General features: G+C 42.5%; 1 protein-coding gene across 2 annotated transcripts in view; it reads right to left on the bottom strand.

Moving 5' to 3' along the window:
* Positions 1 to 24567, bottom strand: part of LOC124007330 (microtubule-associated protein 1B-like) — a 63946-nt gene that overhangs the window by 32174 nt on the left and 7205 nt on the right. For both annotated transcript variants that reach the window (XM_046317816.1, XM_046317815.1), the window contains exon 2: positions 20989 to 21090. In XM_046317816.1, the coding sequence (XP_046173772.1) occupies positions 20989 to 21090 (102 nt within the window). The remainder of the gene's footprint in view (positions 1 to 20988; positions 21091 to 24567) is intronic.

Here is a 24567-nt window from a genome sequence, read left to right as displayed (position 1 = left end):
AACTATTACACTCAACTGAACGACTTGATTAGTTTAGTGTTAGCTAGCTACATAGCTGTCTTTGCTGTCTTCGTATCATCGTATCCTAGATAATTGTGTTGTTTAGGTTTAGAGTGTGTAGTCTTAGAGTGATTATCTTAATTTACCGAGGTTAGCTAGCCAGCTATTTGTCGTCCTTAACGTAGGTGACTCTGCTAGCTAGCCAACGCTAGCCAACGTCTTCTGTATAGAACTCAACTACCCGGTCGCATTCACAGGTTGTATCACATTTTCACTTCATTTCATTACAGTACAACGGTTTGATTTGTTTGATCGTAGCTAGCTACTTAGCTAGCTACATAGCCGTCTTTGTATCAAAGATAATTGTGTAGTCTAGAGCGATTTTCTAGGTTCGCTAGCCATCTATTGTCGTTCTTTTAACGCAACGTAACGTAAACAACACTGCTAGCTAGCCTGCTAGCCCCGAATAGCAACACTGCAGAAACTATTACACTCAACGGAACGACTTGATTAGTGTAGTGTCAACAACGCACCCACTGCCAGCTGGCCTACTTCAGCAGTACTGTATCATTTTAGTCAATATGATTCTTGCTACGTAGCTTAACTTTCTGAACATTCGAGACGTGTAGTCCACTTGTCATTCCAATCTCCTTTGCATTAGCGTAGCCTCTTCTGTAGCCTGTCAACTATGTGTCTGTTTATCCCTGTTCTCTCCTCTCTGCACAGACCATACAAACGCTCCTCACCGCGTGGCCGCGGCCACCCTACTCTGGTGGTCCCAGCGCGCACGACCCACGTGGAGTTCCAGGTCTCCGGTAGCCTCTGGAACTGCCAATCTGCGGTCAACAAGGCAGAGTTCATCTCAGCCTATGCCTCCCTCCAGTCCCTCGACTTCTTGGCACTGACGGAAACATGGATCACCACAGACAACACTGCTACTCCTACTGCTCTCTCTTCGTCCGCCCACGTGTTCTCGCACACCCCGAGAGCGTCTGGTCAGCGGGGTGGTGGCACCGGGATCCTCATCTCTCCCAAGTGGTCATTCTCTCTTTCTCCCCTTACCTATCTGTCTATCGCCTCCTTTGAATTCCATGCTGTCACAGTTACTAGCCCTTTCAAGCTTAACATCCTTATCATTTATCGCCCTCCAGGTTCCTCGGAGAGTTCATCAATGAGCTTGATGCCTTGATAAGCTCCTTTCCTGAGGACGGCTCACCTCTCACAGTTCTGGGCGACTTTAACCTCCCCACGTCTACCTTTGACTCTTTCCTCTCTGCCTCCTTCTTTCCACTCCTCTCCTCTTTTGACCTCACCCTCTCACCTTCCCCCTACTCACAAGGCAGGCAATACGCTCGACCTCATCTTTACTAGATACTGTTCTTCCACTAACCTCATTGCAACTCCCCTCCAAGTCTCCGACCACTGCCTTGTATCCTTTTCCCTCTCGCTCTCATCCAACACCTCCCACACTGCCCCTACTCGGATGGTATCGCGCCGTCCCAACCTTCGCTCTCTCTCCCCCGCTACTCTCTCCTCTTCCATCCTATCATCTCTTCCCTCCGCTCAAACCTTCTCCCACCTATCTCCTGATTCTGCCTCCTCAACCCTCCTCTCCTCCCTCTCTGCATCCCTTGACTCTCTATGTCCCCTATCCTCCAGGCCGGCTCGGTCCTCCCCTCCCGCTCCGTGGCTCGATGACTCATTGCGAGCTCACAGAACAGGGCTCCGGGCAGCCGAGCGGAAATGGAGGAAAACTCGCCTCCCTGCGGACCTGGCATCCTTTCACTCCCTCCTCTCTACATTTTCCTCCTCTGTCTCTGCTGCTAAAGCCACTTTCTACCACGCTAAATTCCAAGCATCTGCCTCTAACCCTAGGAAGCTCTTTGCCACCTTCTCCTCCCTCCTGAATCCTCCGCCCCCTCCCCCCTCCTCCCTCTCTGCAGATGACTTCGTCAACCATTTTGAAAAGAAGGTCGACGACATCCGATCCTCGTTTGCTAAGTCAAACGACACCGCTGGTTCTGCTCACACTGCCCTACCCTGTGCTCTGACCTCTTTCTCCCTATCCCCTCCTCTCTTCTCCAGACCATTTCCGGAGACCTTCTCCCTTACCTCACCTCGCTCATCAACTCATCCCTGACCGCTGGCTACGTCCCTTCCGTCTTCAAGAGAGCGAGAGTTGCACCCCTTCTGAAAAAACCTACACTCGATCCCTCCGATGTCAACAATTACAGACCAGTATCCCTTCTTTCTTTTCTCTCCAAAACTCTTGAACGTGCCGTCCTTGGCCAGCTCTCCCGCTATCTCTCTCTGAATGACCTTCTTGATCCAAATCAGTCAGGTTTCAAGACTAGTCATTCAACTGAGACTGCTCTCCTCTGTATCACGGAGGCGCTCCGCACTGCTAAAGCTAACTCTCTCTCCTCTGCTCTCATCCTTCTAGATCTATCGGCTGCCTTCGATACTGTGAACCATCAGATCCTCCTCTCCACCCTCTCCGAGTTGGGCATCTCCGGCGCGGCCCACGCTTGGATTGCGTCCTACCTGACAGGTCGCTCCTACCAGGTGGCGTGGCGAGAATCTGTCTCCTCACCACGCGCTCTCACCACTGGTGTCCCCAGGGCTCTGTTCTTGGCCCTCTCCTATTCTCGCTATACACCAAGTCACTTGGCTCTGTCATAACCTCACATGGTCTCTCTTATCATTGCTATGCAGACGACACACAATTAATCTTCTCCTTTCCCCCTTCTGATGACCAGGTGGCGAATCGCATCTCTGCATGTCTGGCAGACATATCAGTGTGGATGACGGATCACCACCTCAAGCTGAACCTCGGCAAGACGGAGCTGCTCTTCCTCCCGGGGAAGGACTGCCCGTTCCATGATCTCGCCATCACGGTTGACAACTCCATTGTGTCCTCCTCCCAGAGCGCCAAGAACCTTGGCGTGATCCTGACAACACCCTGTCGTTCTCAACCAACATCAAGGCGGTGGCCCGTTCCTGTAGGTTCATGCTCTACAACATCCGCAGAGTACGACCCTGCCTCACACAGGAAGCGGCGCAGGTCCTAATCCAGGCACTTGTCATCTCCCGTCTGGATTACTGCAACTCGCTGTTGGCTGGGCTCCCTGCCTGTGCCATTAAACCCCTTCAACTCATCCAGAACGCCGCAGCCCGTCTGGTGTTCAACCTTCCCAAGTTCTCTCACGTCACCCCGCTCCTCCGTTCTCTCCACTGGCTTCCAGTTGAAGCTCGCATCCGCTACAAGACCATGGTGCTTGCCTACGGAGCTGTGAGGGGAACGGCACCTCAGTACCTCCAGGCTCTGATCAGGCCCTACACCCAAACAAGGGCACTGCGTTCATCCACCTCTGGCCTGCTCGCCTCCCTACCACTGAGGAAGTACAGCTCCCGCTCAGCCCAGTCAAAACTGTTCGCTGCCCTGGCCCCCCCAATGGTGGAACAAACTCCCTCACGACGCCAGGACAGCGGAGTCAATCACCACCTTCCGGAGACACCTGAAACCCCACCTCTTTAAGGAATACCTAGGATAGGATAAGTAATCCCTCTCACCCCACCCCCCCCCCCTAAGTTTTAGATGCACTATTGTTAAGTGACTGTCCCACTGGATGTCATAAGGTGAATGCACCAATTTGTAAGTCGCTCTGGATAAGAGCGTCTGCTAAATGACTTAAATGTAATGTAATGTAAATGTAGTGGTTCGAGTGTTGTAACCGAAAGGTTGCTAGATTGAATCCCTGAGCTGACAATGTAAAAATCTGTCGTTCTGACCCTGAACAAGCCAGTTAACCCACTGTTCCTAGGCCGTCATTGTAAATAAGAATTTATTTTTAACTGACTTGCCTGGTTAAATAACAAATAAATAAAATCACCACAGTCAAATTCCAAGTGACCATTTAGTCACAGTAACTAGGCTTCTCCAAGCTCTGATGCTGCTGATGGTCATTAGTAGCCTACCAAGCTTTCTAACTCCGAAAGTTGGCTAACAGCCCTCTATTGTCCCTCTAATCACTGACATCAATGAAAATGTAATCGAACATCAAATCAAACACTTCATGAGAGCTCATGTTGTGCAATATTTCTATAGGCTTTGTGGATTGTATGGTGTTGACGGGGAGAAAACACAACGTACTCTAGCTTTACTAACCAGACCTTGCTGCTGCATCAGAGCCACCACTTAACAAGAAAACTGTGCATCGACATTAACCTGTCTGCTTCTTTCAGTACTCCTCTTTCAGTTTGCGCTGTTCTGTGAAGGGAGTAGCACACAGTGTTGTACGAGATCTTCAGTTTCTTGGCAATTGACCATATCACCTTTCACATCCCCAACCAAAAGAAGAGTTTATTGCATGACTTAGGCCCAGGCTCAGCTTGTTCAACATTGGATGATTAAGTAATTAATTGCGTGAGAAAACAGTTTTGATGGCCTCTATTAAAAAATAGGAGGATCCCATCAGCTTTCTACAAGCTAGGCCTATTATATATTTTCTCAACTTTCCTAATATTAAGCACATTGCTTCACTTTACAACAGGACAGGAAACGCATACATTCCCCTTTTCTACGACAGGTGCATTATAATGGTCCATTCTAAATAAAAACTAATTTACACATATATTATTTAGTATATGTAAAGACAATATTAAATTAAGAATATTCCGTGGGTGACAATATTAACCTATCACTTGTGAATTATGCCCAAAGTGTGCAGTAAAGCAAGAAACAGCACGTTCCTTTTTTTTGTGCAACTTTTTAAAATCATAGTCGAACACCTCATGTAACCTAGCCCATAGACCTATATGTTTTGATCAGGTTTGTATCACAACTAAAGTGGCCAAAGAACTTCTTAAAATGAAGCACATTAATCTGCTTTATAACTGGTGTAGAGCCAAACTGGCATACATAGGCGACGCAAGATAGGGGAAGGTAGTTTTCACCATTAAAAACCATAAACACCTTTATGATAAAGCATTACATGCATAATCACATTTGTGGTCACTTTTGAGAAAGGTGTTGGATTGTTAATTGATTGAATTTTGGAACATTCACACTTTCACACGTGTGCGCATTGCTGCGCTTATAATGTGAAGAAATAGCCTAAATAGTTTATCAACATGTGAAGCTAAACGTTCTGAACTGTTGCATCAGCCTCATTGCTTTCAAACATTTTTTTGATGCGAGTGTTTGTATTAATTTGGGATCTGTCGCATCCAACAACTGTCCCAGACTATGTTTGGATTAGGGTTCTTTCTCGCACAGAAGGACAAGTTGACCAATAGAAAGGGCAACTTTTGTACTATGGGTGATGAGTAAATTGACATAGGCTGGTGCTTTTGCTGTTTGTTGAGCCTAATCATCTTGTTGGCTGACGAAATGTAAATATGGACTAACGTATTCAATAGAATAGAATAAAACTTTATTGTCCATCCAGAATGGACATTTTTCTTTGGCATCACCGTCCCTTAAACGGATCACATACACATACATTCTCACATCATACACATTTAAACCAGTCAGTCCATCATGTTGCATAAACTAAAAACATAGAAGACATTAAAACATTCACTCACAACCGACCGCTGTCCCAACTGCACTGGATAGAGAACTACATACACCGACACAATTTAGTTTGCATTTAGTAGTCCAACAGCATAAGAAAAAAAACAATGTTTGAACATGTTCTTCTGGGCCATGGGCATTCTGTAGCGCGGGCCAGAGGGAAGCCTCTCAAACAGCCAGTGCCTTCTTTTTGTTGCCTTGTGGAACAGACTGCTCAAATGCGCCTGTGGTCAACCAATTATTTTGCTAGCTGTATTTACTATTCTGGTCAGTTTGCTTTAGCTCCTCATGCTCAGATTACCATACCAGACTGTCATATTGAACGTGAGGATGCTCTCCACCAAGCTGCTGACCCCAAACCCCTTCAATTTCCTGATTAAAAACAGGCGCTGGCTTGCTTTAAAAAAATACAGTCTGCATTCTCTGTAAACCTCAGCTTGTTATCGATTTGTGTCACAATTTGAAACACTCAACCACCTCCACTGGTTGGTCTTTCAGAAAGAGTAGTTGGGACATTGGTAAGTTGTTGCCATTGATGATCAGCTCCTTTGTCTTTTTTTTTCTTGAAGGTTGTTGGTCTGTTTAAAGTAGCTGTCCCCATCTGACGTAGCATCTTTAAAAAAAGAGTTCTACCAGAGCCATGTCATCCACGTACTTAAAAAGCCTCACATTGTTTCCTTGGATCTTCATCTCATTAGTGTAGATAGTGAACAACAACAGGGAAAGGACACACCCCTGGGGCGCCCTGTGTTCAGGGTCAGTTCATCAGAGAGGACCCCGTTCATGAGGACCCTCTGTGGGCGTCAATTAAAAAGTCCTTGATCCAACATGCGAGGCCTTCATTGACATTCAGGTCCAGTTGTCGTTTCAGCAGTGTGTGTGTTTGCATTGCATTGAAAGCTGAACTAAAATCAATATATAAAATGTGTGCATAGGATTTTGCATGTTGAAGGTGACTAGCCACCATGTTCACCAAGGTCAGGGTATCATGCTCAGGTCCAGTTGATCTGCAATGGAAAAGGTAAGATGCTTACTAACAACCCTTTCCATGCATTTGGCCAGAAGGGGCGTGAGGGCCACAGGTCGAAAGTCATTTGGTGACGTCTTAGGCCCCTGACGTCAACACCTTCCAGGAGTACAGTCGTGTGAAGACTCCCTTGAGCTGGTCGGCGCAGACCTTCAGTACTTTGCCCCGTAGTCTGTCTGAGCCCGGCACTTTGTGTGGCTTAATATTTGACAAGCATGAGGCCACCTCGTTCTCTGTTATCTGGACAGTAGAGGATTTGGGGATGTCTCACATATTTGTATACATTCGTCTTTAAAATAGACAGAGTCAAATCTTCCATAAAAACAGTTTAGTTCTTTTACAAAGAATGAACAGTCTACAATTTTATTGTTCTCTCGTTTCCCTTCTCATCCCATCATTGCAGTGAGCCCTTCCCATGCCTGTCTTGGATTGCCTGTACAGAACCTCTGTTCCACTTTATCCTTGAAGTTGTTTTTTGCTTTCCACATTTTTGACCTGAATTCATTTTCAGTATCTCCTTTCAGGAATGCAAACTTCCTTTCATTGAGACACATTTCAAGTCCTAAGACACCCAGGGCTTGTTGTTAGGAAATATTTTGACAGTTTTTGTGTTATTGACAGTATCCTCACAGAACTGGATGTGTGACATAATACGGTCTGTCAACTCGTGGGGATCCCTGCCAGAACACCCCCCAGTCTGTGACGTCAAAGCAATCTTTGAGCTCCTCCCTACTCTCCTCTGTCCCCTGAATGTGTTTTTCGCGTTTCACCTGCTGCCTTTATCTCGGTAGGAGATGGATAAAGTAATGGTCTCATTTCCCGATAGGTGCAATGCACACTGCCTTGTATGCGTACTTATAACATTGTCATAACACTGGTCCAGGATGCGAGTTGAGTGAGTTGGACTGGTGACGTACTGTTGCAGAGTGGGGAGGTGCGCGGAGAGGTAACTGAGCTAAACGCCTACTGCCCCGTAGCACTCACTTCCGTCATCATGAAGTGCTTTGAGAGACTAGTCAAGGACCATATCAATTCCACCCTACCTGACACCCTAGACCGACTCCAATTTGCTTACCGCCCCAATGGGTCCACAGATGACGCAATCGCAACCACACTGCACACTGCCCTAACCCATCTGGACAAGAGGAATACCTATGTGAGAATGCTGTTCATTGACTACAGCTCAGCATTTAACGCCATAGTACCCTCCAACTCATCATCAAGCTCCAGACCCTGGGTCTCAACCCGCCCTGTGCAACTGGGTACTGGACTTCCTGACGGGCTGCCCCCCAGGTGGTGAGGGTAGGTAACATCTCCACCCCGCTGATCCTCAACACTGGGGCCCCACAAGGGTGCATTCTGAGCCCTTTCCTGTACTCCCTGTTCAACGACGCCTGCGTGGCCATGCACGCCTCCAACTCAAACATCAAGTTTGTAGACAACACTACAGTGATAGGCTTGATTACCAACAACAACGAGACGGCCTACAGGGAGGAGGTGAGGGCCCTCAGAGTGTGGTGTCAGGAAAATAACTCAACGTCAACAAAACAAAACAAAGGAGATGATCGTGGACTTCAGGAAACAGCAGAGGGAGCACCCCCCTATCCACATCAACGGGACAGTAGTGGAGAGGGTAGTAAGTTAAGTTCCTCGGCGTACACATCACGGACAAACTGAATTGATCCACCCACACAGACAGCGTGGTGAAGAAGGTGCAGCAGTGCCTCTTCAACCTCAGGAGGCTGAAGAAAGCTCTCACAAACTTTTAGAGATGCACAACCGAGAGCATCCTGTTGGGCTCTATCACCGCCTGGTACGGCAACTGCTCCGCCCACAACCGTAAGGCTCTCCAGTGGGTAGTGAGGTCTGCACAACGAATCACCGGAGGCAAACTACCTGCCCTCCAGGAAACCTACACCACCCGATTTCACAGGAAGGCCATAAAGATCATCAAGGACAACAACCACCCGAGCCACTGCCTGTTCACCCCGCTATCATCCAGAAGGTGAGGTCAGTACAGGTGCATCAAAGCAGGGACCGAGAGACTAAAAAACAGCTTCTATATCAAGGCCATCAGACTGTTAAACAGCCACCACTAACATTGAGTGGCTGCTGCCTACATACAGACTTGAAATCATTGGCCCCTTTAATAAACTGATCACTAGTCATTTTAATAATGCCACTTTAATAATGCTTACATTTCTTGCATCACTCATTCTCATATGTACATAATGTATTTCATACCATCTATTGCATCTTGCCTATGCCGCTCTGTCATTGCTCATCCATATACAGTTGAAGTTGGAAGTTTACATACACTTAGTCATTAAGTCATTAAAAGTCATTAAAACTCATTTTTCAACCACTCCACAAATTTCTTGTTAACAAACTAGAGTTGGTTAGAGTGGGGCAAAATCTACTTTGTGCATGACACAAGTAATTTTTCCAACAATTGTTTACCTACAGATTATTATTATTATTGTAATTCCTTGTATCACAATTCCAGTGAATTGGTCACACTAAGGTTTTTATTTAAATTTTACCCCTTTTTCTCCCCAATTTCATGGTATCCAATTGTTGTAGTAGCTACTATCTTGTCTCATCACTACAACTCCCGTACAGGCTCGGAAACCAGCCACACCAATGTGTCAGAGGTGTGTGTACCTGGCAACCGTGCATGATGAGACAAGGACATCCCTACCGACCAAGACCTCCCTAACCCGGACGACACTAGGCCAATTGTGCGTCGCCCCACGGACCTCCCGGTCGCAGCCGGTTATGACAGAGCCTGGGCGCGAACCCAGGGACTCTGATGGCACAGCTGGCGCTGCAGTACAGCGCCCTTAACCACTGCGCCACCCGGGAGGCCCTACATACAGTAAGTTGACTGTGCCTTTAAAATAGCTTGGAAAATTCCAGATAAGTATGTCTTTAGAAACTTCTGATAGGCTAATTTACATAATTTGAGTCAATTGGATGTGTACTTCAAGGACTACCTTCAAACTCAGTGCCTCTTTGCTTGATATCATGGGGGGAAAAAAATCAGCCAATACCTCAATTGTAGACCTCCACAAGTCTGGTTCATCATTGGGAGCAGTTTCCAAATGCCTGAAGGCACCACATCCATCTGTACAAACAATAGTACACAAGTATGAACACCATGTGACCACGCAGCCATCATACCGCTCAGGAAGGAGTGTTCTGTCTCCTAGAGATGAACATACTTTGGTGTGAAAAGTGCAAATCAATCCCAGAACAACAGGACCTTGTGAAGATGCTGGAGGAAACGGGTACAAAAGTATCTATATCCACAGTAAAGCATGTCCTATATCGACATAACCTGAAAGGCTGCTCAGCAAGGACGAAGCCACTGCTCCAAAACCTCCATTAAAAAAGCCAGACTATGGTTTGCAACTGCACATGGGGACAAAGATTGTATTTTTTGGAGAAATGTCCTCTGGTCTGATTAAACAAAAATATAACTTCTTGGTCATAATGTTTGGAGGAAAAAGGGGGAGGCTTGCAAGCCCAACAACACCATCCTAACCATGAAGCACGGGGGTGGCAGCATCATGTTGTGGGGGTGCTTTGCTGCAGGAGGAACTGGTGCACTTCACAGAATAGATGACATCATGAGTCAGGAAAATGATGTGGATATATTGAAGCAACATCTCAAGACATCAGTCGGGAAGTTAAAGCTTGGTCGCAAATTGGTGTTGGAGGGCCAGTAGGAGGCACTCTTTCCTCTGGTCTAAAATATATCCCAATGCCCCAGGGCAGTGATTGGGAACATTTCCCTGTGTAGGGTGCCGTCTTTCAGATGGGACGTTAAACGGTGTCCTGACTCTCTGAGGTCATTAAAGATCCCATGGCACTTATCGTAAGAGTAGGGGTGTTAACCTGGCTAAATTGGATAAATTCCCAATCCGGCCCTCAAACCTTCACGGTCACCTAATAATCCCCAGTTTCCAATTGGCTCATTCATCCCCCTCTTCTCCGCTGTAACTATTCCCCAGGTTGTTGCTGTAAGTGAATGTGTTCTCAGTCAACCTACCTGGTAAAATAACAGATAAATAAAAAATGGGTCTTACAAATGGACAATGACCCCAAGCATACTTCCAAAGTTGTGGAAAAATGGCTCAAGGACAACAAAGTCAAGGTATTGGGGTGGCCATCACAAAGCCCTGACCTCAATCCTATAGAACATTTGTGAGCAGAACTGAAAAAGCGTGTGCGAGCAAGGAGGCCGACAAACCTGACTCAATTACACCAGCTCTGTCAGGAGGAATGGACCAAAATTCACCCAACTTATTGTGGGAAGCTTGTGGAAGGCTACCCAAAACTTTTGACACAAGTTAAACAATTTAAAGGCAATGCTACCAAATACTAATTGAGTGTATGTAAACTTCGGACCCACTGGGAATGTGATGAAAGAAATAAAAGCTGAAATAAATCATTCTCTCTACATTCTTAAAATAAAGTGGGATCCTAACTGACCTAAAAACAGGGACATTTTACATAGATTAAATGTCAGGAATTGTGAAAAACTGAGTTTAAATGTATTTGGCTAAGGTGTATGTAAACTTCCGACTTCAACTGTATTTATATGTATATATTCTTATTCAATTCCTTTACTTAGCTTTGTGTGTATTAGGAAGTTGTTGTGGAATTGTTAGATTACTTGTTAGATATTGCTGCAGTCAGAACGAGAAACACAAGCACTTCGCAACACTCGCAATAACATCTGCTAACCATGTGCACGTAACCAATCAAATTTGATTTGAACTGAATCCAGAGGTCCCTTGATATTTCACTGATCTCGTCTCCCCTCTTTAGGGTGTGTCCAAAATGGGTGAAAACGCGCTTCGTGAGGACATTTCACATCCTTATGTTATAAAATAGACTTTGCCAAGACAAAATCTAATTCTTCATGTTCTGAATTGTTCAAAAAGGGTCTTTCTCTAACATATCATTAACATTATATATTTTTTTTAAAAGCTGTATTTCGTAGTTTAATACTTCCAATAATAAGCACTGAACTAAGTTGACAGATGCGGTGCAGCTTTATCGACAACATGTTTTTTGGGGGGATTTGTGGTCGCAGTATTCCTAGTTGTTTCCGCGGGTCACAAATAGCAAAATAAGCATGACACAAGCTGAATCAGGCTTTGAAAATAAAAAATTGTGCGGCTCAGTGCTCCGTTGACATTTTACAGAGATACGCTTGTTTTTGTGAGAAGTCTTTGAAACAGGTACTTTGTATTTGTCACGTTCTGACCATAGTTCTTGTGTGTTTTCCTTGTTTTAGTGTTGGTCAGGACGTGAGCTGGGTGGGCATTCTATGTAGTATGTCTAGTTTGTCTATTTCTATGTTTGGCCTGATATGGTTCTCAATCAGAGGCAGGTGTTAGTCATTGTCTCTGATTTGGAACCATATTTAGGTAGCCTATTTTGTGTTGGGTTTTGGTGGGTGATTGTTCAGGTCTCTGTGTTTTGCACCACTTAGGACTGTTTTCGGTTTTCCACGGTTTCTTGTTTTGTATATGTTTATTGTTCACGTTATCGCCTTTATTAAAGATGTTTATAAATAACCACGCTGCATTTTGGTCCTCCTCTCTTTCACCAGAAGAAAACCGTAACAGTATTTAATATGAACACCCTATACTAAAATATGAAAATACTCATGTCTCAAAATCGATATCTATTGTTTTATGTCCTCTGGATTTGAGAAGAAAGATGACAAGTTCAATGGTAGCCTTAATTCTCCCACAGCATCCAGCCTATTTTCCTGATTTATGACCACTTTATTTCCTCTGGCCTCCATTGATTTAGTCGCCCTAATTTTTACCATCCTACAAGGGTAAAAACTTTTGTATTCTGTTAGTCTACACCCAGGAGGTTGGTGCTACCTTAATTGGGGAGGACGGGCTCGTTGTAATGGCTGGAGCGGAATAAGTGAAATGGTATTAAATATATCAACGCATGGTTTCCATGTGTTTGATGCCATTCCATTTGCTCTGTTCCATCCATTATTATGAGCTGTCCTTTTATTTGATAAGCTTGCATTAAGTGACGGAAGCTGGAGCTGTTCCTCCAGTACAGACCCTGATGAAACTGAAACACTCCAAAGATGATGCCTAGGGCTTCTCGTCCTATCTGTGCGTTAGTTTCTGCTTTTGTTCAATGTCCTCGATGCGAAAGCAATCCGCTTCTCTTCATCAGAATGCATGATCTGCATCTCGGAGCTCTTTTTGTTTCTGCAGGCTCGTTTGATGTGGCCCTTTTTTATCACAGGCTCAGAAATCCATGTCCTTACAGCAGCATGTACACGCCTGATGTCCCACAATACCACAGGGGTTCTGAGTGGAGCAGCAGTCTAAGACACTGCATCTCAGCATTAGAGGCATCACTACAGACACCCTGGTTCGAATCCATAGGGCAGTGCCCAGCGTCGTCTGGGTTTGGCCGGTGTAGGCTGCCATTATAAATAAGGATTTGTTCCTAACTAACTTGCCTAGTTAAATAAAGGTACAATTAAATATATATAATAATAATGTGCCTTGATTTCCCTGTCTCTGATATCAGTTGCAACTCTGTGCACTTTTACTGATGAACTCAACTGCTGAGCCTCTTTAGCAGCTCGTTCCATGGAAACACTGACTTCAATGGCCTTTGCCAAGGTCAGATTACTTTCAGTCCATAGTCTCTTTTGTATAGCTTCACTCCATAGCCCACATACTAGTCTGTCTCAAATGGTGTCATTTAGAACATCATTCAACTCACAGTGCTCTGATAGTTTATTTAATGCAGCAGTAACCATCGTCACTGATTCTCCCTATTCCTGATTTATTCCGTGGAACCTAAACATTTCAGCAATAACTAGTGGTTTTGGTGAAAAGTGTCCTTTCGGGTATTGTGCACAAACTGTCATTCTGTTACTAAACCTTGCATCTCTACTGTTCTTCAAGTAAATGTATTTTTGTAAGATGTTCTGTAGAAATGGTTAAAAGTCGTCATTGTGCATAGACTTGTATAGTTTGTTTAACTTTGCAATCCTTGGTTTTGGTTGGACATACATTTTAAAGTGAAAAATATGAGTCTCTGTGTTACTCCGTTATCATGGCATTGCCCAGGATTCAATTGTTTTTATGAACCATAAGTGATAACGCTGTTAGTATGGTAGGCTTTTGATGTTTTCAAAGCTTTTAAATGAGGATCCACATGAGAACAGATGCACTTGCTTAATTATGTTTGTTAATAATTGTGTTTATTGGGGAAGCGGTGTTAAAACCAGGCCAATTTACAGCACAATGAAGACAGTTTAAACGCACACCAGCATAGTACATTTCTCAACATGGATAACACCATCATTTATACACCATGCAAAATGGTAATGACATTTCTAGTCAATTATCTCCTAGGAGCATATTATTTATTTATATCATATCTAATTACATTTTTGATTGTGGGGAATACTAGATGAGAAGCTTCTCATAAATCATCCTTGCTATGTTATAAGACTTTACACAGCTTATTATTCTCTCCCTCCACATTGTAAAAAGGCCAACTTCACCAACTACTTAATCAGTGTAATTTTGCAAGTTGAGTGGACTTCAGAAGGACAAGAATATGAGATAATGTGAATTTAAACAATTTTGTTCGAGTCAAATTACGAATTCATGTTTGCTTAAAACAACTCAACCTTTTCCACTAATATCATATTTCCCAGCATGCTATCTTGCAGGTTGATTTTCAGAATTGCTTGTTTCAATATCTGTGTTTTTGCATGCACTTTGATTGGTTGATTAATCGTATGCTACACAAACATAAATAACATTTTTTTCTAATCTGTTAGTAGAAGAACTTATTGCACCTGTTACTGAGATGGCTTTTTCAGTTTATATCATTAAGGTAGTCTCAATAAGCAATATTGTTGGATATCCACTCTGTGGCTGAATTCCAATAGGAAATACACATCACTTTGCAAGCAAGCATAATGCCATTTTTCTAAACCAAGAGTTTCAACCCACTGTGTTAGGGTGTAACTCTCAAAGAAAAGCCTTATGATAAATGTAATGTAATAAAGTGTTTATTTTTAAAGATAACATGTTCACTTAGGCCAGGCCTGGGCAATTATTTTCCATGGTGGGCCACATTAGAATATATTTTTGCCATTGCGGGCCAGAATCATATTACAGGATTATACATAATGTGTATGACTGTGTTGACCGATATATCTACTGTAAATCGCCTCCAGATATGATACTTATACTTTTTTAACATGCACAGAAATAAACCACATCCATGTTCTCCTTTTGGTAGGTATTTTCATTATTACACATGCAATGAACTACACGGAGGGAAAAGTACACTGTGCATTCAGCACCACGGACAGAACCCTTGTTAACGGGCATGCACAACAACACAAGAAAGAGAGAGAGCTCAACATTACATTTAAACTACTCAACCAGTGTGGGGAGTGGAGTCTCTGATGGGCATTGACTAGAGCAGTGAAGTCAGGTATAGTTTCTGACATCGCTATGCGCAGGATTGCTGAGAGATGATCTGTGCCTTGACCTGTTATATTTCATCACTGAAAATGTATGTTCACATACATAGGTTGACCCAAACAGTACAAACATCTTCTGAGCATGACTCCTAATCTTTGGAAAGTTTTGTTCATCGAGAGATGCATAGAACCTTATCAGTGACATTGTTTTGAATAGCTCTCCAATCACGGCATCAGACTGAAGATGGATAAGCTCAAGTTGCAGGTCAGTGGGAGCGTTATCCACATTGAAGGTGAAAGGAGAGGAAACCAACAGCATGTCATTTTCCAACACTGAGAAAGTTGAGGGAAATCGGTTGAGGGAAATCCACATATTTTCCTTTCATTTGCAAAAACTCAGCAATCTCCGACTTCAGGTCCCACACCCTTTCAAGTGCCTTCCCCAAACTCAGCCATCTACTGTTTGTGTGGTAGGGGAGATCTGCATGACCCGACTCTGTCTCTTCTAACAGTGAGACAAACTGCGTGTGGTTTAAAGATTTTGCTCTTATGAAGTTTACCACTTTAGTGACTGTGTCCACAACATGGCTCATTTTCAGAACACATTTACAGAGCACCTCCTGATGAATAATGCAATGTAGGAAAAGCATTTTCTGATCTGGGTTCAGCTCAGCTACTTGATCTTGCATCCTTTTCAAAAGGCCAATGTTTTTTCCTGCCAAGTTTGGTCACCCATCAGTGGTCAGACTGGATAACTTTTCACAACTCAGTCCCAGCATTGCCACACACTTACTAACGTCCCCCAACAAATATTTCCCTGTGGTCTTCATTAACTGCACTGAAGCAAGCTTCTCTGTAATTTCAAAGTCTGGGGTTATGCCTCGTAAGAATATCAACAACCACAAAATGATTTACCTTGTCTTTCAACTGCTGTTCCATATTCTCTGCAATGTCCTCAACATGCCGTTTCACTGTTCGTCTTAACGGGGAAACATTTTCAAACAGCTATCTTGTCGGGGCAAAGTATTGCTGCAGAGTCAATTAAACATTATTTCATGAATTCGCCCTCAGCAATTGGCTTGCTATGTCTAGCAATTTTGTGGGACAGTACATACAGTTGAGGTCGGAAGTTTACATACACCTTATCCAAATACATTTAAACTCCAGTTTTTCACAATTCAAGACATTTAATCCTAGTAAACATTCTCTGTCTTAGGTCAGTTAGGATCACCATTTTATTTTAAGAATGTGAAATGTCAGAATAATAGTAGAGGGAATGATTTATTTCAGATGTTATTTCTTTCATCACATTCCCAATTAGTATTTGGTAGCATTGCCTTTAAATTGTTTAACTTGGGTCAAACGTTTTGGGTAGCCTTCCACAAGCTTCCCACAATAAGTTGGGTGAATTTTGGCCCATTCCTCCTGACAGTGCTGGTGTAACTGAGTCAGGTTTGTAGGCCTCCTTGCTCGCACATGCTTTTTCAGTTCTGCCTACAAATTTTCTATGGGATTGAGGTCAGGGCTTTGTGAGGGCCACTCCAATACCTTGACTTTATTGTCCTTAAGCCATTTTGCCACAACTTTGGAAGTATGCTTGGGGTCATTGTCCATTTGGAAGACCCAAGCTTTAACTTCCTGACGGATGTCTTGAGATGTTGCTTCAATATATCACGTCATTTTTCCACCTCGTGATGCCATTTTTTTGTGAAGTGCACCAGCCCCTCCTGCAGCAAAGTACCCCCACAACATGATGCTGCCACCCCCGTGCATCATGTTTTGGATGGTGTTCTTCGGCTTGCAAGCCTCCCCCTTTTTCCTCCAAACATAACAATAGCCATTATGGCCAAACAGTTTTATTTTTGTTTCATCAGACCAGAGGACATTTCTCCAAAAAGTACGATCTTTGTCCCCATTTGCAGTTGCAAACCGTAGTCTTGCTTTTTTTATGGCGGTTTTGGAGCAGTGGCTTCTTCCTTCCTGAGCGGCCTTTCAGGTTATGTCAATATAGGACTCATTATACTGTGGATATAGATACCTTTGTACATGTTTCCTCCAGGATCTTCACAAGGTCCTTTTCTGTTGTTCTGGGATTGATTTGCACTTTTCACACCAAAGTACGTTCATCTCTAGGAGACAGAATGCGTCTCCTTCCGGAACGGTATGCCCACTGCGTGGTCCCATGGTGTTTGGATGCGTACTATTGTTTGTACAGGATGATGCAGACTTGGGAGGGTGAACATTTTTACAAACTTCAGGCGTTTGGAAATTGATTTCCCGAGGATGAAGCAGACTTGTGGAGGTCTACAGTTTTTTTCTGAGGTCTTAGCTGATTTCTTTTGATTTTCCCATGATGTCAAGCAAAGAGGTAGGCCTTGAAATACATCCACAGGTACTTCTCCAATTGACTCAAATGATGTCAATTAGCCTATCAGAAGCATCTAAAGCCATGACATAATTTTCTGGAATTTTCCAAGCTGTTTAAAGGCACAGTCAACTTAGTGTATGTAAACTTCTGACCCACTGGAATTGTGATACAGTGAATTATAAGTGAAATAATCTGTCCGTAAACAATTTTTGGAAAAATTACTTGTGTCATGCACAAAGTAGATGTCCTAACCTACTTGCTAAAACTATAGTTTGTTAATGTCATGCAGGTGAAAGAGGACCCAAAAGCGACTTGGCGAAAACATTGTTTTAACCAGATGAACATGGTACCTTCAGGCGTTTGGAAATTGATCCCGAGGATGAAGCAGACTTGTGGAGGTCTACAGTTTTTTTCAGACAGACTCACCTGAGGTCTTAGCTGATTTCTTTTGATTTTCCCATGATGTCAAGCAAAGAGGTAGGCCTTGAAATACATACACAGGTACTTCTAGACAATTGACTCAAATGATGTCAATTAGCCTATCAGAAGCATCTAAAGCCATGACATAATTTTCTGGAATTTTCCAAGCTGTTTAAAGGCACAGTCAACTTAGTGTATGTAAACTTCTGACCCACTGGAATTGTGATACAGTGAATTATAAGTGAAATAATCTGTCCGTAAACAATTTTTGGAAAAATTACTTGTGTCATGCACAAAGTAGATGTCCTAACCTACTTGCTAAAACTATAGTTTGTTAACAAGAAATTTGTGGAGTAGTTGAAAAACAAATTTTAATGACTCCTACCTTAACTTCCAACTTCAACTGTCGCTAGCTCTCGCAATTCCGTTGTTTAATGAATGCAGTTTTGTGAAAAGTCCTTACTGCTTTTGCAAATGAGAAAGCAACTCTGCACTTGATGCACTTGCCATCTGCTCAGAAGACATATTCCTATATTTCTGTGCATGCCTCATCTGGAAGTGTCGGGACAAATTGTAGTCTTTCAAGACAGCAGTGTTCTCTTTGCACCCTTAGCACACAGCTTTCCCTGATACCTCAATAAGGACATATTTCTATGTCCACTCTTGCTGGAACACCCTACATTCATTGTCTACTTTCCTTTTCTTTGAAATCTTTGAAAAACAAATTTTTGCGCAATTTATAGCTAGCTACTATTTGTAACTGTGACGTGTGTTAGCCTGTGAGTCACTGTCTGTCCTCGTGCAGTTGTTTATATGTTCCTTAAAAATAAATGTCCCACAAAGCCATGGGAGTTAAATCATTACACAAAGGCAAGTATTCAATGGGCTTTTAATTTGACTAACAAATATTTTTCTCAAAACTTTAGTAAACCAAATTAGTTTTGTGATCTGAGCATGATTCCATAGGCCATATTGAATCAAGTTGCAGTCCACATATAGCCCTCAGGCCAACCTTTGCCCAGGCTTGACTTAGGCACTCGCTTGGTGATGGCTAAAGTACTACAATACAACGAATACAACAATGCTGCCTCTGTCGCTAACAAATACAGGCATGGGCGGTAACTACAATTCACTGGAAAGGCACTCTGGGAAATATGTAAATAAGGTAGAATACATTCTCAAGTTGAATTGTTTGTTCACTCAACCTGAAATTCAAAGTTGAGTGAACATACAATTTAACTTGATAATGTATGTTGGGTCAGCTATAAAAAAAAATATAAAAAATGACAATCCTATGTTGAATCAACTTCAATGCTATTTTATTGAGCAAACCCACAATCATATTGTACATTGAATCAACATGTTTATTTTTTCTTCTTTTTAAATTTTTTTTTTTTTACAGTGCATCCCTCTCTTCCCTCCTTTTATTGTGAGACCCAGGCTACTGAGGAGTTCATCTGTCTCTCATTCCCCCAACTCCCTCCTTCTATCCCTCCCTCCATCAATCATTGTGAGGCCCAGACCCAGGCCACTGGAGGGGTTCATCAAGCTAATTACCCACGGTTCTCCTGTGCATCTGCACCCGGGCCGCGTTGCTCGGCAACAACACACACACAGAGAGGAAGAGAGGGCGAGGCTGGAGGAGAGAAAGAGAGCGAGAGGGATAACAGGAGGAATAAAGAGGATGACAGTTCACCTCACTTAAAGGCTTTTATGCTCAGTGAGGTGAAAGTAAAATGGCTACTGACCCCTGCTGTGTCACTGTTTAGTGGTCGACATTAGAAGTGTATTTTGACTAGACACACAGCTAGAATCCACACAGCTAGAATCCAGTTTCGACCACTAAATGGCTTTGGTTTTCATCTATATTTAGCATCTATTTTGGTTTGTTTGTGAGGATTTCATATTATTTGAATGTAGCATGACTCAATGTATTCCACTGCATCCACCAAGGATATCCCAACATCACACAATCATTGGCAAGAATAAACTAAACAAATTGAATATGCAAACCTCTAGGTATGTAAATATACAAACTGCTGCTGATTCACCAGCTGTCAGTTGACAATGACACAACCCAAAGTCAGAGAGGTGAGATCATAAAGGCAAACACACACACACAAACAAACACACTTTTTTTTCTATCCTCATGGTGACTTAAAATTGATTTCCATTCAAAACCCCTATTTTCCCTAAACCCTAAACCTTAACCTGTAACCCTAACTCCTAAACCTAACCCCTTGCCCTAACCATAATTGTAACCCTTAACCTAACCCCTAAGCTTAAAATAGCCTTTGTACTCGTGGAGATGTGGGAAATGTTCTCTTCCAAGGATAGTAAAAATATGAATCTATGTATACTGTCTAGGTACAGTTCAAACTTACACCAGGTAGGTGTGTGCTTGTAATTAACACAAACCACGACACCTGCCATCTATTCTCTTTTGGCTGGAGCCATCAGCCCAATGGGCAGCCTAGCTGATCATGACCTGTATGGGTTATACTTTACAATACAGAGACAATATTCCATAGTAATAAAAGATGTATATTCCAATGTAATAACATGGATATTAGGTACATTATCCCTATGGAATAAGGCCTATAAAATGGGACCCCTTGTGAAGCCAAAAGGTCGGCTGCACGTCTGTTCCCGGTCAAGGTCACCCTGTCCACTGTGATGCCACATGTCCTGCTAGCTATTAGTCTATCAGGACCACTGCTTTATTGCCCACTCTATAGGGAGACAGCCAAGCTCACTTCTGACACTACAGATCCAGAGACACATAATACAATCACAGACAGCACAGAGATCACACACTAAACACTGCTGGGGGTTACTGCACCTAGTACCTGACGAAGGAGAGAGAGTTAGAAGGAGAGAAAGAGCAAGAGAGAGAGCAGAGAGAGAGAGAGAGAGAGAGAGAGAGAGAGAGAGAGAGAGAGAGAGAGAGAGAGAGAGAGAGGCATCCTCTGAAGATGTAAAGAAGTGAAGTATAGGGTGAATATCCAACATTAAACACGCATAGACTGTAAAGTTGCCAATGGTGCGTTGTCACATCTTCACGTTTGTTTTGTGCTTGACCTTACCTCGTACGTCTGCAGAGAAACGGGCCGAATGTCTGGAGACAAAGAGCTTGAGTTCTTGGTCTAGGTTACAGTCGATGAGGTTGGTGTCCCATGAGCGAATCCCTGCATGGAAAACAAAACAATAAGATTGAGGAACAGAAAGACATCAGTGCAAAACCCACTTCTTCTATCACTAGGCTAGCCAGGCAGAGGCTAACACACTATGAATATTCCCCATGCATGTTGCATCAAGGGCCATCCCAGCTAGCAGGTAACATTGTGAGAACCATATGTTTCTTAGAGCTTGGTGAGAGCGTGGTTGTCCTATGTTTAATTTGCATACCTTCCCATAATGTTCTGGGAATGCTGCAGGATACCCAGCTAGCACATAATGTTCTGAGAACCATATGTTTCTTAAGTGGGAATTGCAGTACCTCAGCATAACGTTTCCTTCACGTTTCCTCATGGTTTTATTTAAAGTAACGTTCTCAAAATGTTTAGAGAATGTTATGAAACATCATTCTTCTGTGAGAATTTCAGTCCTTCAGCATAATGTTTTCTACAGGTTTCCTCGTGGTTCTATTTAAAGTCATGCTTTCAGAATGTTCAGAGATTGTTAAGAAACAATATTATTCTGTGGAAATGTCAGTACTTTAGCATAACGCTTTCTGAAGGTTTCCACATGATTATATTTAAAGTCATGTTCTCAGAACATTAAGATAACGTTCCATCAAAAAACACAAGAAAACATTAGTAATGTTCTAAGAATGTTATTTAAAAACATTTACATTCCGTTCTCAGCATCAACAAAACTCTCTCTATCCTCTATCTTGTTAAGTGTGCCGAGGTGTGTTGGCTGTGCCCACTAATTGGCCCATCCTGATCTTAATGAGCACTTGTTTCCTTTGAAATAGGGTCTGTTTGAATAGACTAAAATGAACAGCGTTAAAACAACATGTCATGCTAGCTCCATCCAGCGGACTAATTCCATTGATAGAGAACAGGAGATCATAGATTTGAATCTCACTGACGCCGTGCCACAATAAAAAATAAATATGTTTGCATGATTAATGCCTAAGCATATGAATTTCCATGTGTCCTATCTGTGCCTGGAGTTCAAAACAGTTAACCTAAGCTAGCAGTGTTATTGAAAGACTCATTGAAACGTGTTCTCAGAACATTATTTAATTACCTTCAAATAACTTGTAATTTGTGTTCTCAGAAGGTAAATAAAACATCATAGGAAAGTAAAACGTTCTCAGAATCTCCCTTGCTGTGGTGTGCAGCAGTGATTGTTTTGGATTTGAATGTCTTTTGATGCCAGTGTAGCTGTATATTGGTTTAGGCATAATGATGTTTGAGGCAGGACATACAGTGCCTTCGGAAAGCATTCAGAACCCATGATTTTTTCCACATTTTGTTATGTTGCAGCCTTATTCTAAGATTGATGTGTTTTTCCAGCAATCTACACACAATACCCCATAATGACAAAGCAAAAACAGTTAAAAAAAAAATGTTTGCAAATTTATATATATAAAAAAACAAACAGAAATACCTTGTTTATTTACAACAAAATTAACATTCTCAGAACAGGCTAAATATTAATGTCTGTTCTCAGAACGTTGGAAAAAACATTCAGTTTTACAGGTCAGGAAATTTATGGCTTCATTCCCAGAACCAATAGGAAACCAAAAATGTACATTCCCACAACTTCCAAGGAACCAAATGTGTTAGCTGGGTTGGCAGCAGGTCCAGATTTGTTCAATTTATAAGTTTCAATGTTGTCACCAGCATCTATTAAACATTGGTCTCACTCTTCCAGTTCATTGGGCCTGTCCTGGAATTAAAATATACCATTTGGCATGAGAGAGGAAATCTATAAATGGAAATATCTATAAGTGCTTTACTTCAGTTTGCCAGGTGCTTTGGGTGGTGCTGTTGGCCAAGGCTGAGCCATGATAACCAGGATTATGTTGTTGTTTATCATCTCTCCTTGGTACTGCTGCTTAAATATATATATATATATATAAGCAGCAGTGCCAAGGAGAGATTATTCTACAATGTAGAAAATAGTACAAATAAAGAAATTGTAGAATAATAGTGAAGACAGCAAAACTATGAAATAACACATTATGTAGTAACCAAAAAAAGTGTTGAACAAATCAAAATGTATTTTATATTTGAGAATCTTCAAAGTAGCCACCCTTTACCTTAATGACAGCTTTGCACACGCTTGGCATTTTCTCAACCAGCTTCATGAGGTAGTCACCTGGAATGCATTTCAATTAACAGGTGTGCCTGGTTAAAAGGTAATATGTGGAATTGCTTTCCTTCTTAATAATGCATTTGAGCCAATCAGTTGTGTTGTTACAAGGTAGGGGTGGTATACAGAAGATAGCCCTATTTGGTAAAAGACAAAATCCATATTATGGCAAGAACAGGTCAAATAAGCAAAGGGAAACGACAGTCACTCATTACTTTAAGACATGAAGGTCAGTCAATCCGGAACATTTCAAGAACTTTGAAAGTTTCTTCATGTGCAGTCGCAAAAACCATCAAGCACGATAATGAAACTAGCTCTCATGAGGACCGTCACAAGAAAGGAAGACCCAGAGTTACTTCTTCTGCAGAGGATAAGTTCATTAGAGTTAACTGCACCTCAAATTGAAGCCGAAATAAATACTTCATACAGTTCAACTAACAGACACATCTCAGCATCCACTGTTCAGTGGAGTCTGTGTGAATCAGGCCTTCATAGTTAAATTAATGCAACAACAAAAAACACTACTTAAGGACACCAATGAGAAGAAGACACTTGCTTGGGCCAAGAAACACGAGCAATAGACATTAGACCAGTGTAAATCTATCCTTTGGTCTGATGAGTCTAAATTTGAGATTCTTGGTTCCAATCGCCATGTCTTTGTGAGACGCAGAGTAGGTGAATGGATGATCTCTGCATGTGTGGTTCCCATCGTGAAACATGGAGGAGGAGGTGTGGTGGTGTGGGTGCTTTGCTGGTGACATTGTCTGTGATTTATTTAGAATTCAAGGCACACTTAACCAGCATGGCTACCACAGCATTCTGCAGTGATATGCCATCAGCTTAGTGGGACTATCATTTGTTTTTCAACAGGACAATGACCCAAATCACCTCTAGGCTGTGTAAAGGGCTATTTGACCAAGAAGGAGAGTGATGGCGTGCTGCATCAGATGACCTGGCCTACACAATCACCTGACCTCAACCCAATTGAGATGGTTTGGAATGAGTTGGACCGCAGAGTGAAGGAAAAGCAGCCAACATGTGCTCAGCATATGTGGGTACTACTTCAAGACTGTTGGAAAAGCATTCCAGGTGAAGCTGGTTGAGAGAATGCCAAAGCTGTCATCAAGGCAAAGGGTGGGTACTTTGTAGAATCTAAAATCAAAAATAAATTTTGATTTGTTTCAAACTTTTTTTGGTTACTACGTGATTCCAAATGTGTTATTTCATAATTTTGATGTTGTCACTATTATTCAACCATTAACTAAAATTGGTAAAAAAAAAAGAAAAACCCTTGAATGAGTAGCTGTGTCCAAACTTTTGACTGGTACTGTATATAT

Source organism: Oncorhynchus gorbuscha, linkage group LG20, assembly GCF_021184085.1.
Source record: "Oncorhynchus gorbuscha isolate QuinsamMale2020 ecotype Even-year linkage group LG20, OgorEven_v1.0, whole genome shotgun sequence".
NCBI lineage: Eukaryota > Metazoa > Chordata > Actinopteri > Salmoniformes > Salmonidae > Oncorhynchus > Oncorhynchus gorbuscha.
Note: the sequence above shows the minus strand (reverse complement) of the source record. Positions and strands in the feature narration are given on the sequence as shown.